Source organism: Gopherus evgoodei, chromosome 14 (genome assembly GCF_007399415.2).
Source record: "Gopherus evgoodei ecotype Sinaloan lineage chromosome 14, rGopEvg1_v1.p, whole genome shotgun sequence".
Classification (NCBI taxonomy): Eukaryota; Metazoa; Chordata; order Testudines; family Testudinidae; genus Gopherus; species Gopherus evgoodei.
The window spans coordinates 19,054,404-19,067,664 of NC_044335.1; the positions used below are offsets into that span (position 1 = coordinate 19,054,404).

Below are 13,261 nucleotides of genomic sequence, written 5' to 3' on the forward strand. Positions count from 1 at the left end.
TCCTGAAAAGTAATTACTAAAGAAAGAAAAACAAGATGATTTATAGTCCTTATGGATAAAGGTACTGAATTCTTGTATATTAAAAGCTCTCAAATACAGGAAAATGGGCTGCTCTTGCCTCCACTACCAGCAAGGACCGGGGTAGACAGGTCATGAGCCCTTTACACACTTTCAGTAATTGTACACATGCATCACCTGATAGTGGTAGACCAAATAAGTATCCAGTTCTTAGCTGGAAGTTGATTCCTTTATGTCAGAACCCAAATTGGTTAGAAATAAAGTAATTATGAGCTACAAGAATCAGTATCCTGATCACTGTTTAGGACCTTCCAAAAGACATAACTGCCTACTAGGGTAGTGCTTACTCAGATGAAGTTATCCTTTGTAGAATCAGCTCTGGCTCAGGTGTGTCAACCAAGGGCTATCCAGATACACATACTTTACAAGAGATGATACTTTATGCTCCTAGAGGCCTGACATTTAGCTCAAGTTCTGTCAAATATTAATGAGCAGCTGTATTTATAAATACTATTACATTTTAGGTATTTTAGTATTTAATTTTCCAGTGCTTCAGGAAGGCTCCTGGGGAAAATACTTGATTCAGCTCAAGAGGCAGATCAAGTAGGAATCCAGAAAAAGCTCTAGAACTCCACAGGTCTCAGTAACAAATCCTGCATCTACCCTTCCCTCCTTTATTCCTAAAACATGAGATTTAATTTTTTTTCCCCAAGACTGCACATTTCCTTAATGTTGCATGGACAATACTCTTTTAGTTGATTCCACATCCATTTTTAATGTATTACTTAACATGCTTCCTGCAATTTAGAGGGTCTTTTTTTTTCCCCTGGAATTAAACATAACTTTCTAAATTAGTAATTTCTTCAAAGTGCAGTTTTGTTGTGAAAAATGACATTCAATCTACCTTGTGTGCAGTAGATTCTATTTGGGCTCATGCATTATTGACAACATTTAACTATGGTCTGCCTGTCAATTTTATAGTTAGTGCTGCATGAGCCAAAAAGAGCCAAAAAAATTCCAGGTCGAGGATGAGATTTTCAAAAAAAGTCTTTGAGCACAATTACAATTGAAAGTCAAATGAGTCAGGCTCTTTTTTTTTTTTTTTTTTTGGGGGGGGGAGGTAAGGCTCACCATGCATATACTACACCGAGTTAATATTTGCACTGTATACATATAGTGTTATTTGCATATAGTAATTGGGAAGATGGCACCCCTTTGCATTTGAGTTAGAATTAGGGTGACCAGATGTCCCGATTTTATAGGGACAGTCCTGATTTTTGGGTCTTTTTCCGTTATAGGCTCCTATTACCCCTACCCCCGTCCCAATTTTTCATACTTGCAGTCTGGTCACCCTAGTTAGAATTCTGAGAGCCTACAATTGTCATGCAGGAATAGTGTAGATGCAGCCTATGCTGATGGAAGTTTTTCCATTAGTTTAGGAACACCACATCCCCAAACAACATTACCTATGTAGACAGCAGCACACTTCTATCAACATCACTGCATCTACTCTGCGGCTTTTGTGGATATAGGTATGTTAGGCAGGGGTGTGGTTTTTCCCCTACATATCTGCATGGATCAGACATAACTTTTAAGTTTAAACAGCCTAAATATAGACATGCTGCACAGCTGTAAAAATTGCAACTTACCTGCTTTACATTGGTGCGTGTCTACATAAGGGCTTAGCAGCCATGCATTTGTGTAGCTGCACTTCTGGGGGTGGTGTGTGGGGAAGGGGAGAAACAAATCTAAGGTAGAAAATTCCTCACAGCCACTGTCTGGACCAGCATAGAAGGATCATTATGTGCACTATGTAGACTGACGAAAGAGGTGCCTCCTGGCAGCAGACACTAATCAAAGATGATCAACAAGAAAGATAAAATGTTGGAAAAGGAATAAACCCAGATGCATTTTGCATAGTTATGTGCACACTTTTTATAATACTTTCTCCATAGACACTGTTAATGCTTTTCAGATGGCTTGACTACTTAATTGACCAAACTACAAAAATCAACTGATTTAGTGTATTAATAAAACATGGCTTTAATGGCAACAACAAAAAAATTAAATTACAGAATTAAAAAAAGTATCAAATATATATCGAACATATACAGAATACTTTCTGTGGAGCAAGGTTATTAGACATTTTACCAAGCAAATAAATAATCACTAGTTTACATACATCAGAAAACATAGCTTTTGTGCTATGTTTTACAAACTTAAACAATAACAAACCAATCAACCAATTACGTAAACATTACAGGGGTCAAAAGTAAAATAACTGATGGTGTTTTAGCATAATTTTAGCCTGTAGAGTGGTGGATAAAGTGATGTTTTTAACAGATTTATTTTTCTTGATGCATTAGAAAAAGCAATGCATTTCAGCACTCAAGTAGATTAACTGGAAGAGAACATACAAATCAGTTAAATTAAATGGACAGTACAGTTTAATATCAATTAAAAAAGCAAGTTTCCATATTTGTTGCAATCAGACAGTTGCACATTAATCATGGTTCATGAGCAATATAATACAGAGTACACTGCTGGTTTAAGTGTAGATTCAACTCTACATAAGAATTTTGCTGGATAATTGTAAAAAAATTGTAAGACACTATTACAGTTTGTAAACATTACTCTCTTGTTCATGATAGTTAAATACATTATTTCAACTTCTGAGGCTTAAAACTAGTAACAATAAAGAGAGATTTAATATTTATAACTTTACCATTTACAGTATTGAGGTCCTTTTTAGCAGACAATTCTCATTACTAGCATATATTACATTTTGGGGGTGGGGGAACCAGCTAACATTCAGACAGATTAAGGAATGCATCAGATTGTATTCCAAGTAGCAATATACTTCCAACTTAACTAGATAGAGCAGCCATTCCAATAGATAGTGTTGGGAGACAATCAGATGTAGATGATACATTTATAAAAATCATAGTTCATTGCCTCCTCTGCCAAATCATGTAATAGGAAACCCAATTAAATAAATTATTTATAGCATGTGAAGTACCACTGCTTCATTATTTGACAATATTGTGCATTTAGAAAGTTTTCTCATACACATCTTGGAGCTGGAGTGAAGCAAACTCTGAAAGAAAATATGTACCATTAGGGCCTGATCCAACTCCTGTTGGGAGTCTTTTTGTTGACTTTAATAGTTGGGTCAGGTCCTGGTTAAAGTACTGCCACAGGAACAGCATCAGTAAATCTGTACAGTGGTTTTAAATAATAGTTCAAAATTTAAAAACTACAAGTTGGTAGCTTAAATGATTTTGTACTTACTAGAAAATGTCATTGTAACCTTAAAGCAATATATTGCAGATAAAGCATAACCCTTTCGTGTTCTGAGGGTTAAAATAAGAGGATCCAATTTTGGATTAATAATAAGTTATTTACACAGTAAGTTTTTTCTATCTGAAACCAATAAGAGCTTTTAGCAGGTGACTTTACTATGGATGCGCCCCATCCCCAAATAAACCTTACCTCTGAAGGACTCCTGATGTGCAACTGAAGTCTATAACTAGACAGGACAGAACAGAAAATTGACTGAAATGACTAAAAAGATTATTTATGATTTAAGTAAAATGCTTATGCAAATGAATAGGACTATTCATGGAGTTGTCACAGGACTAGAGTTTTTGCCTCAGATTTTGCACTGTGATCTCATACAACCTCAGCTAAGTCAATGGGGTTAAAGGAAGCATAAATGCAGAACTTGGCCTTTAATGTATTAGAAGTTTATAACAGTATTAAAATGAAAAATATCAAACTAGTTTTGTGAAGGTCTGACAAAGCTATAAAAACAAGGAAATTCATTATCTGTAATAAAATTCATGTTAGTGTCTGATCTTAAAACACTTTGGGTAACATTTTTAGAAGTGCCTAAGACCCAAATATTTAAAGATATTTAGACATTTCACTCCCACTGAAATCAGTAGGAATTAGGAACCTAAATACCTTTAAAAGTTCAGGCCTATATAATTTAGGAATAAAAGGCCCAGATCCTCAAAGTTATTTAGGCCTCTAATGCCCCTCGATTCCAAAGGGAGTTACCTTTGGGTCTCTGAGCACAAGTTCTAAGTGCTCCTAAGCCATTTAGGCACTCTGAGAATTCCAGTCTTAACACCAATGTGCTTTAAAGATGAAGAGGTAGTATGCACTCCCAACTGTAATCCTGAATTATATTTATTTGAGTTAGGCCCCAATGTAGCAAAGCACATATGCATGAACGTAAGTCTCATTGAAGTCAGTGAGAGTTATGTATGTGCTTTGCAGAATTAGGGTCTTGTTATAGCTTCAGAGATATGGATTAGCTTAGTATTTTGTTAAAAAATGGTTGTTTCAAAGATGGTAGAAGAGGTTGTTGGACAATAATTCCAAAATCAATTGTCAATCACTTGGGAATTTTTAATTGCTGACTCCTCTCTCATAGCTTCCTCCTAAATATTGTGCTTAATACAAGTACAAGAGTCCTGAAAGTGTTACAAAGTTTCTTTCCACCATGGAACAAAACAATGTGTGAATTTTTGTTTGGCAGTGTAAAATGAATTCAAGACAGGCTGCAGTGTACAGAGCTGGAATTCTTATTTTTGAAGATTATTAAAATTTACTCTTTCAAATACAATAAAATTATTAGGTGGGTGGGGGGCTTTGTACTCAATCAAATGGGAACATTAGTACAGTTATTTATTAGTCTTATTAGTATCCTAGCTTCTACTCCCCTAACCCATAATCTTCCCTTACATGTTATTGTCACTCACACTCAAATCAGGTAGGAAAAACAACAAACCACCACTCCAAAAAACAAACAGCAACAAAAACTAAAATAGAACTAATCAGTCTACATATTAACCTAAAAGGAATTTTGAACAATAAGATCAAGTTACTATTTTTAGTCATTACCAATTCCACTCATCGCACAAAAGTTCCTGGCTCAGAACAGCCAGCTCAGAGTCTGCTCCCTAATGCACATGAGAATAAGCCATATCCCTCCCATCCTCAACTTTCCATCTTCCATCGTTTGACATTCCAAACACTGCAACAGTCACTAACATATATGTAGAATTACATTGTAAAGTTGTCAAAACACACTGCATTAAGTGCAAAGCACCTTTTTTTTTTTTTTTTTTTTTTGCTGCAAGTTGTTTAACATTTACTGAAATGTCTTAATATTAAGGCACAGGCCTAGTTCATTTTACACATTTTGATATTCCACAGTGAGCATCCAAAAATGCAATGGAATGACAAAAAAACAATGATTTTTAAAAAGGAATAGTGAGAGTTTCTCTCATGCTACAAGACTGAGATTCCTATCTTTATTTTACAGATACAGTATGTGCGTATGAACACAGTATCCATACACACAATAGTTATATGCGAAGGACACTTTAAATGTTTCACTTACATTATTTGACTTCAGAAGTGTAGATTCCTTAAAGTATCCATTATGAGTGACATGCAACAAGAATAGCATTCAATACATTTTGTTCAGTGAATTCATAAGCAGCATGCTAGAAATGTAATTTTCCAAAATATTGAAGGGGAAAAGATTGGGGCTAAGTTTTTGAGAAAAACAGGACCCTAAAATTAAGTTACTACTTAGGCTCCTAAATAAGTGGCCAGATTTTAAAGAGTGTTGAATACTCTGCAGTGCCCATAATGGGAATCGGGCTACTTAACTGTAACTGATGAGTGTTCCACGCTTTTGAAAATCTGGCCAATTTGTAGGCGCTCAGGTATAGATGTAGCCCAATTTTAGGCTCTTAAAAAAAATTTTGGTCTGAATACTTTTGCGATGGATGGGGGGGAAGAGGAAAATATTTTTATTCAAGAAAATGTTTGCATCAGTAATGTAAAAGCAATATAACTTTTATCCTGTATTCACAGTGTCCTTAGTGTAGGAATTCCCTTCTCAGGGTAAAATATTTTTACCTATATAACAACTAGTCTTTGGCCATTTCAGCTGGAAAGTGGCCCAAAACCTAAATGTATGGTATACTTACAGGTGCGGTTACTTATCGGTGAAAGCATTGTCTTGTGAGCAGTATGGTAGAGAGACTAAGCAGGTCACACCAAAACTGCTCAAAAGATGATACTTTTATCAAATGAGGCATTCATGATTATACAAATACGTTTATTAAAATTGTTTAAAAAATATATATTCCATGGTAAACATTTTTAGTAGAAATGTACAGGTTTATGAGAAATCACATGATACTCCGACATACAATCTGCACATGGGAATAGTTAGGGCAAATTAGAAAATGGGTTAATAAGACTTAAATAGCATTAGATATACCAGTCACGACTATGTAGGTAACTTACAAAAATATCAGTAGCCTTATCATAGTCAAACAAGTGCTTAGATCAACATGGCAACACCTAAGATAGTTCAAGGGATTGGTAATATGATATGAAACCTTTAGTCTCTCACTCACTTGCTTTTCACAGAAGTGTGGCCAGGAGTCAGGTGTGATTGATTCGCTGGACTAGGAATTAGGAATCCTGATTTCTACTCCCAGCAGAGGCAGTGATCCTCACTGTGTCCTTGGACAAGTCACTTAATCTGTCAGTTTCTTATATCCTGAAAACACTTCTACTTACCTACCTTACTGGAGGGTTATGAGGAGTATGCTTGTAAAATGCTTTGAACATGCTGTGTGATAAGTGGCAAATACTGTTTAATCGAGTATAGCTTAGGTGAACACGCCAAAAACTGTTTCTATTGTATGTGAATACATGCATCTATCTGAAATGAGTAGGTGGTCAATAGCCAGTTTCTAGAGACAGAAATTGGGTAGATGCAGCTGAACTTTTTACAAGTGGCCCCTCAGTCCTACTAGATTCTGCTTCACTCCACTAAAAACACTGCACTTCTTCAAGAAACACAAGCGAGGGTACAAGAAAGAACCTGGGAAGCCAGTGCAGGGAGGGAGGGAAGAAATAGTATTAAAGAAAAACCTACATATGGATAAATTTTAAATAACTATTCTTCCAAGAAAGTTGTAAATATATTTTGTGGCATTAACATGTAAGAAATTGTAAACCTTCTTCCTAAATCGTAACCACAACATACACTTCAGAACATGACAGTGCAATTTAATGCACCTCTCTAGTGTTTTATGCACCGAAAGCATATATTATAAAGTCAGCTCTACTGCATAAGTTAACTGTTTTCTGAACAGAATTTTGTGTGCTGGAGAAATAGGATCCAACTGGCTGAAAGGATGGCAAGTAGTATAAGAAGCCATGCAAAACTGATGCCATTGGTTGGGGATAAGAGGCCTATAATGCAGTGTTTACTAGACCACTTAATTATACCAGCATCAGACCTTATTACTTCTGAAAAGACATTCTGAAATGGTCTACAACTTTAAATATAAATCATATCTAAAACAGTATTTAAGTAATGAGCATCTTAATAGCTTCATGGAGATACAAACACTTAAATATGAATTTGAAACCAAAACAAGTGGCTGCCTAATGCAGGTAATTAAAAATCTTAGCACCTTTAAAAAAAATTGCAGCTACAGAAAATACATTTCCTGAACTCAACTTCATAATCTTTATGAAAATGCCATGTGTAACTTTCAAACAGGTCAGTGCCAAAATTAAAAAAAAATTACCAGGGGGAAATTTTCACAAAATGTGGCCATGCGGTAAAATGCTGGCCTCAGTAAAACGTATGACAGCTTTGCCACTTATTTTAGTGGCACAAGGATTTCACCCTAGATGTTTAATCGGCAACTAGTTTCCAAAAAAGACATTACAATCTATTTCAAAGCGCCCTATGTACACTGGCAATTCTGCAAGGCAACTGCAGAATCTGTGTGTCTAACTAAAATATCACAATCACCTAAAAGGAAGTTAGGTATATTAAGTCAGAACTTGATGAGCGTGTTATATAAATCAAGTTTTATATAATCTTTGAAGGGAAATAGATGTCATTTACTCTCTTTTTTTTGGCCATGCTAACATATATTTCAGACATATTGTACTCTCCCCTACTCCAATATCAGAATGTGATAAAAAGAAGAGTCTGTTGTGCAAAAGTTTAAAGTTAAACATACATGGTCAGATATTTTTGGCCCAGAATTTAGGTTTTGAAAAGCCACTGCTTTTCTAAACGGTAATATTAATGAAAATGTTGCCAACTTTTTTTTAACATTCCAAATAAACAGATTGTTTAGATTCAAATATTCCCCTGAAATGTCTGTCATTCAAACATTGCAGAATTGTGCTACTAAGAGCCAGCAAGTGCAAGTGATTTGTCTATTTTCTTGTCCAAATTGAGTGAAACTGAAAGAGGTAAATAGTAAAATAAATTAGATAACAAGTGACCAGTTTTCATAGTAAGTTATGTATTAATAAAAAATGTGTTTAAAATATATTTTAACTTGATAGTGTCCATTTAAATCATAACAAGACAGACAAATAGCCTATGATTCTGCAGTGACAGGTTATATTTTTTAATCACAGTCTTCTGTCAATAATGTTGTCTTCTGATTTTAGCTTCCATCTCATAATGCTTTTGATTTTCGTGTTCTGGGTGATGCTCCATCTTCTAATTTTACTGCTCCATTGACAAAGTTAGCTGAAATTTTAAAACAGGGAAAGCTAAAGTACAGGTAAAATGCTATTTGCCTCTGTAGAATGAAAAACAAAAAGTTGATATGCAAACCTAAAATGTCAGATGACAATACTCAACACTTAATGCAGGCAAAGCTCTGGGGCCTTCCAGTAGAGAAGTGGAACAAAGTAATGTTTTGAAGGACTTATAGAATACTTACCTCCTAACTTTCCCTATCATTCCTTTTGCCAGTGGAGGATGGAACCTGAAGATTTTGTTTTACTATAGTTGTGTGTGAACTATCAACGCTAACACAATAAAAGTCTATGGTAACCTACGATATTTGTCCCATAGTATTAAAATCTTGTGCAGTCACTGCAAATCAATCTGTATGCATTAACTTCAACCTAGCCTGGATCCCTCTATTCAGGGCTTGAAAAATCCACTCACTCTAAGCAAGTGGGATGCTTGGACGGGGTATTTAGGGAACCACCACCATCAGCATCAGCAGAATCTAAGATTTAAACAAACCAAACCAAAACACACCCCGCCACACACACACATTTCTAGAATTTATGATTGCAAGGGTAAGAGTAAGTGTAAACCAATACAGTGTCGTCCTCCTGCACCTACAGACGCTAAACCTCTCCTGGTCATTGATTTTCCCTCCCACAGCAGAGTGTGAAGTCCACAAGATTACAATTTCACTGTTGCTATTTGGAATACTGTGGGCAGTGGTGAAGCTCAAGAATAGTGTCAATTACATGCTTCTGTATGGAAAAACAATGAAGAGCAGCAGTGAAGTTCTCTTTTTCTCCTATGGATAAGGATCCACAAGGCTAGAGGAGAAGTAGAGAAGCAGACACACTTCTTTTACAGCAGTTTGAAGTCTCTGAAAGGTAATGGAGAGGAAAACCTGCTTCTCCAACACCCATTAAGATCAATGGGATTATTTCCATCAACTTCCAAGAGCACTGGATTATGTCTTAGTAGTGTATCTAAATCTGAAGTACCCCAGCCCATTAGGTACAGAAAGACATGAACAAGGGAGCTCCCAAAAAGGGTCCAGAGATAGCATCCTGGTAGACATTTCAGCAACTGGTAATAGGCTTCTCATCAGAGCACTGTACTGGATTTTATGGGTGAAGACTCCCAGTCTACTTCTGCCAAATAGGGTAGTCCTCCTGCTAGTAGATGTAATTTTCTTCCAAATCTTGCCTATGCAATACAATAAGGAATCTTTGTTCACTACAGGTCCCCTAGTGATTACAATTTAATTTCAAAGTAGTTTTTGTTGTTGTTGTTGTTGTTTTTTAAGGGTCCAATTGTCACTATAGAAAGAAGTCTCTGTGGTTTGGTGTAGAATTTAGAAGAGTGAGTGACAGCAATTTGTTAATTACCTAACATTTAATAAAAATAGAATTTATGGTCAAGGAAAAACAGCCACCTTAAAAGCCTCACTAATCAGGATAAAATAGACAACATACAGTTTTTATTTGTAAGCATTAAAAAAGATGAATTCTAAAGTGCTATTACAACTTTAAGACTAATTTTTTTAAACTTTTCAACCTAGTAATATGCAGAATTTGTGGAGTTTGTATCTGTGCAGAGTTCAGTAGAGGACAAAAATCCTGGAAAGAACATTAGCTCTGTGGGCTTTTGTTAATGATGTTTTTTATCATAGTGCAGTATTCTCTCTCTGCTGCCTCGAGTTAGCAACATGCTATACAGTGTACCATGAGTAAATATGTTTTGATGCAGGCTATTTTCTAACTCTGAGGAAGCTAAAAATGACATCTATTTTCACCAAATAATAAGAAATGGACCACACAGTAGCTCCCTTGGGAACTGATAAAAGGAAAATACAAAAAGATTTCAGGAACAAATCGAGCATAAGAATATTCATAGTAGATATCTGAAGTGACTAAAAACAAAACAAAACCCTACTGACCTCTGTTTGGTTCTTTTTTTGTTGATTTGCTCTTTGCATAAGTTATTTTTTTCTTAGGAATCTGGTTCTGAATGTGCTCTCTCCATTTCTTTAGCTGGAAATTTATAAATTTCCACATCATCCAGGCCTGTGTTAGACAAATTGCAGCCAAGCAACTAATCCTAAAAGATTTCAGATTAAAATAAGAAGTTAGATAAAAAAAGTTTCAACTATACATTGTTACACAGCAAAGCAGCACCAAATGTCCATTTTAAAAAGTTGCTGATCACTCCTAGAAAAGACAATTACCTTTTTCGTAACTGGTGTTCTACAAGATGTGTTGCTCATGTCCATTCAACTTAGGTGTGTGTGCTCACCACATGCACTGGTGCCAGAAGTTTCTTCCTCAGCAGTATATGCAGGGGACCAGCTCCAGTGCCCCCTGGAGTGGCATGCACATGCTGCAATATATAGGGTGCCACCAGTTCCCCCCACCTTCAGTTCCTTGTTGGTGGAAAAGGTAACTGTCTTTTCTGCTTCGAGTGCTCGCTCATGTCCATTCAACTTAGGTGACTCCCAAGCAGTACCTCAGAGGTGGGTAGAAGTTCATGGATGTGTAGATTGCAACACAGCTCTGCCGAACCCAGCGTCGTCCCTGGCCTACTGAGTGATGGCACAGTGGGCCATGAATGTGTGCACCGAGGACCACATTGTGGCTTGACAGATGTCCCGGACTGGGAAGTGTGCCAGGAAGGTCGCCAAAGGTGCCTGTGCTCTGGTCGAGTGGGCTCTGACAATTGATGGCGGAGGGACTCCTGCCAACTCATAGCAGGTCCAAATGCAAGAGGTGATCCAGTTATAAATCCTCTGCATGGACACCGGGAGGCCCTTCATCCTATCAGCTGTAGAGAAGAAAAGCTGAGTCGACTTATGGAAAGGCTTTGTCCGCTCTAGGTAGAAAGCCATGGCCCTTCTTACATCCAAAGCATGAAGGTGCCTTTCTTCACTAGCCTCATGAGTCTTAGGGCAGAAGACCAGAAGTAAGATATCCTGGCTCATGTGGAAAATAGACACCACCTTGGGAAGGAAGGATGGGTGGGGCCAGAGCTGGACCTTGTCATTATAGAAGACCATGTACGGTGGTTCTGAGGTCAGGGCTCGCAACTTGAAGACTCGCCTCACTGACATCGCAGCCACCAGGAAAGCTACCTTCCATGATAAGTGAGACAGGGAGCATGAGGCCAAAGGCTCAAAGGGCGGATCCGTGAACCTGGACAGAACCAAGTTGAGATCCCACTGAGGGGCCAGGGACCAAATCTGAGGAAAGTCTCTCGAGACATCTGAGGAACCTGACCGTCATGTCATGGAAGAACACCATCTGCCCCTGGATTGGCGGATGAAAGTCAGAAATGGCCACCAGATGCACCCTGATAGAGGAGCGTGCCAGGCCCTCGTTCATCAAATTAAGCAGGTAGTCTAAGATCGACTGCACCAAAGAATGTGAAGAGGAGATGCCCTGTTTGGCTGACCAGCAGGAGAACCTCATCCTCTTTGCCATGTAGGTCTGCCTAGTCGAGGGCTTTCTACTCTCGAGGAGGACCTTTTGGACCCCTTCCGAACAGGCCTATTCCTCAGTGGTCAGCCATGAGGAAAAGGGACGTGAGATTGGGGTGCAAGAGTCAACCATGATCCTGTGACAGCAGGTCCAGTCGGTTCGGCAGGGGCCACGGAGGGATTGCTGATAAGCTTGATAGCATCCCAAACCAGTGCTGATGAGGCCATGCTGGGGCAATCGTGGTAACTTGAGACTTATCTCCCTTGATTTTTGCTAGGACCTTGCTGATAAGTGGAATCAGAGGGAATGCATACATCAGGCTTCCTGCTCAAGGCAGGAAAAAGGCATCAAAGACGGAGCCCTTGCCCAGACATCGTCTGGAGCAAAATCTGTGGCTCCTCCTGTTCTGCCTGGTGGTGAACAAATCCACTTGGGGAGTTCCCCACCTCTGGGAGATCATGCCAGCTACCTCCAGGTGGAACACACACTCATGGTGAGAGGAGAAATCCCTGCTTAGGTGATCTGCTTGCATGTTCTTGGCATCCGGAAGGTAACACGCTTCTACACAAATTCCGTGGCTGATGCAGAAATCCCAGAGATGGAGTTCCTCTTGGCAGAGGGTCGAGGATCACACTCCCCCTTGTCTGTTGATGTAGAACATCGAAGCTGTGTTGCCTGTTAGGACTCTGACTACTGTGCCCGACAGATGAGATAGGACGACTGCGCACGCTCTACGCACCGCCCTGAGCTCTTGGACATTTATATGTAGTGTCATTTCCCCTGGGGACCACATACCTTGGGTCTAAAGGGTGCCAAGGTGCGCCCCCCAGCCGAGGTCCGAGGTCTCCAAAACCAACTCGACTGAGTGATGAGTGCTGATGAAGGGAACTCCTTCCAAGACTTTCCCGGAGTCAGTCCGCCATCACAGCGAGGTAAGTAGCATCAAGGAGATGGTAACAACCTTTTCCAGCTGGTCCCTGGACCGAGAGTAGACTGTCAGCAGCCATTGCTGCAGGGGTCGCATCCGGAGCCTGGTGTGGCACACCACATAAGAACATAAGAATGGCTGTACTGGGTCAGACCAAAGGTCCATCTAGCCCAGTATCCTGTCTGCTGACAGTGGCCAATGCCAGGTGCCCCAAAGGGAGTGAATCCAACAGGCAATGATCAAGTGATCTCT

General features: G+C 38.7%; 1 protein-coding gene across 3 annotated transcripts in view; it reads right to left on the reverse strand.

The window, feature by feature from the left end:
- Positions 1–5,138: 5,138 nt before the first annotated feature.
- The window catches only part of LOC115634924 (translocating chain-associated membrane protein 1-like 1), a 50,469-nt gene continuing 42,346 nt past the window's right edge, over positions 5,139–13,261 (reverse strand). For all 3 annotated transcript variants that reach the window (XM_030532962.1, XM_030532964.1, XM_030532963.1), the window contains 2 exons: positions 10,548–10,708; positions 5,139–8,620 (listed from right to left, as the gene is read on the reverse strand). In XM_030532962.1, the coding sequence (XP_030388822.1) occupies positions 8,547–8,620; positions 10,548–10,708 (235 nt within the window). In that variant the 3' untranslated portion in view covers positions 5,139–8,546. The remainder of the gene's footprint in view (positions 8,621–10,547; positions 10,709–13,261) is intronic.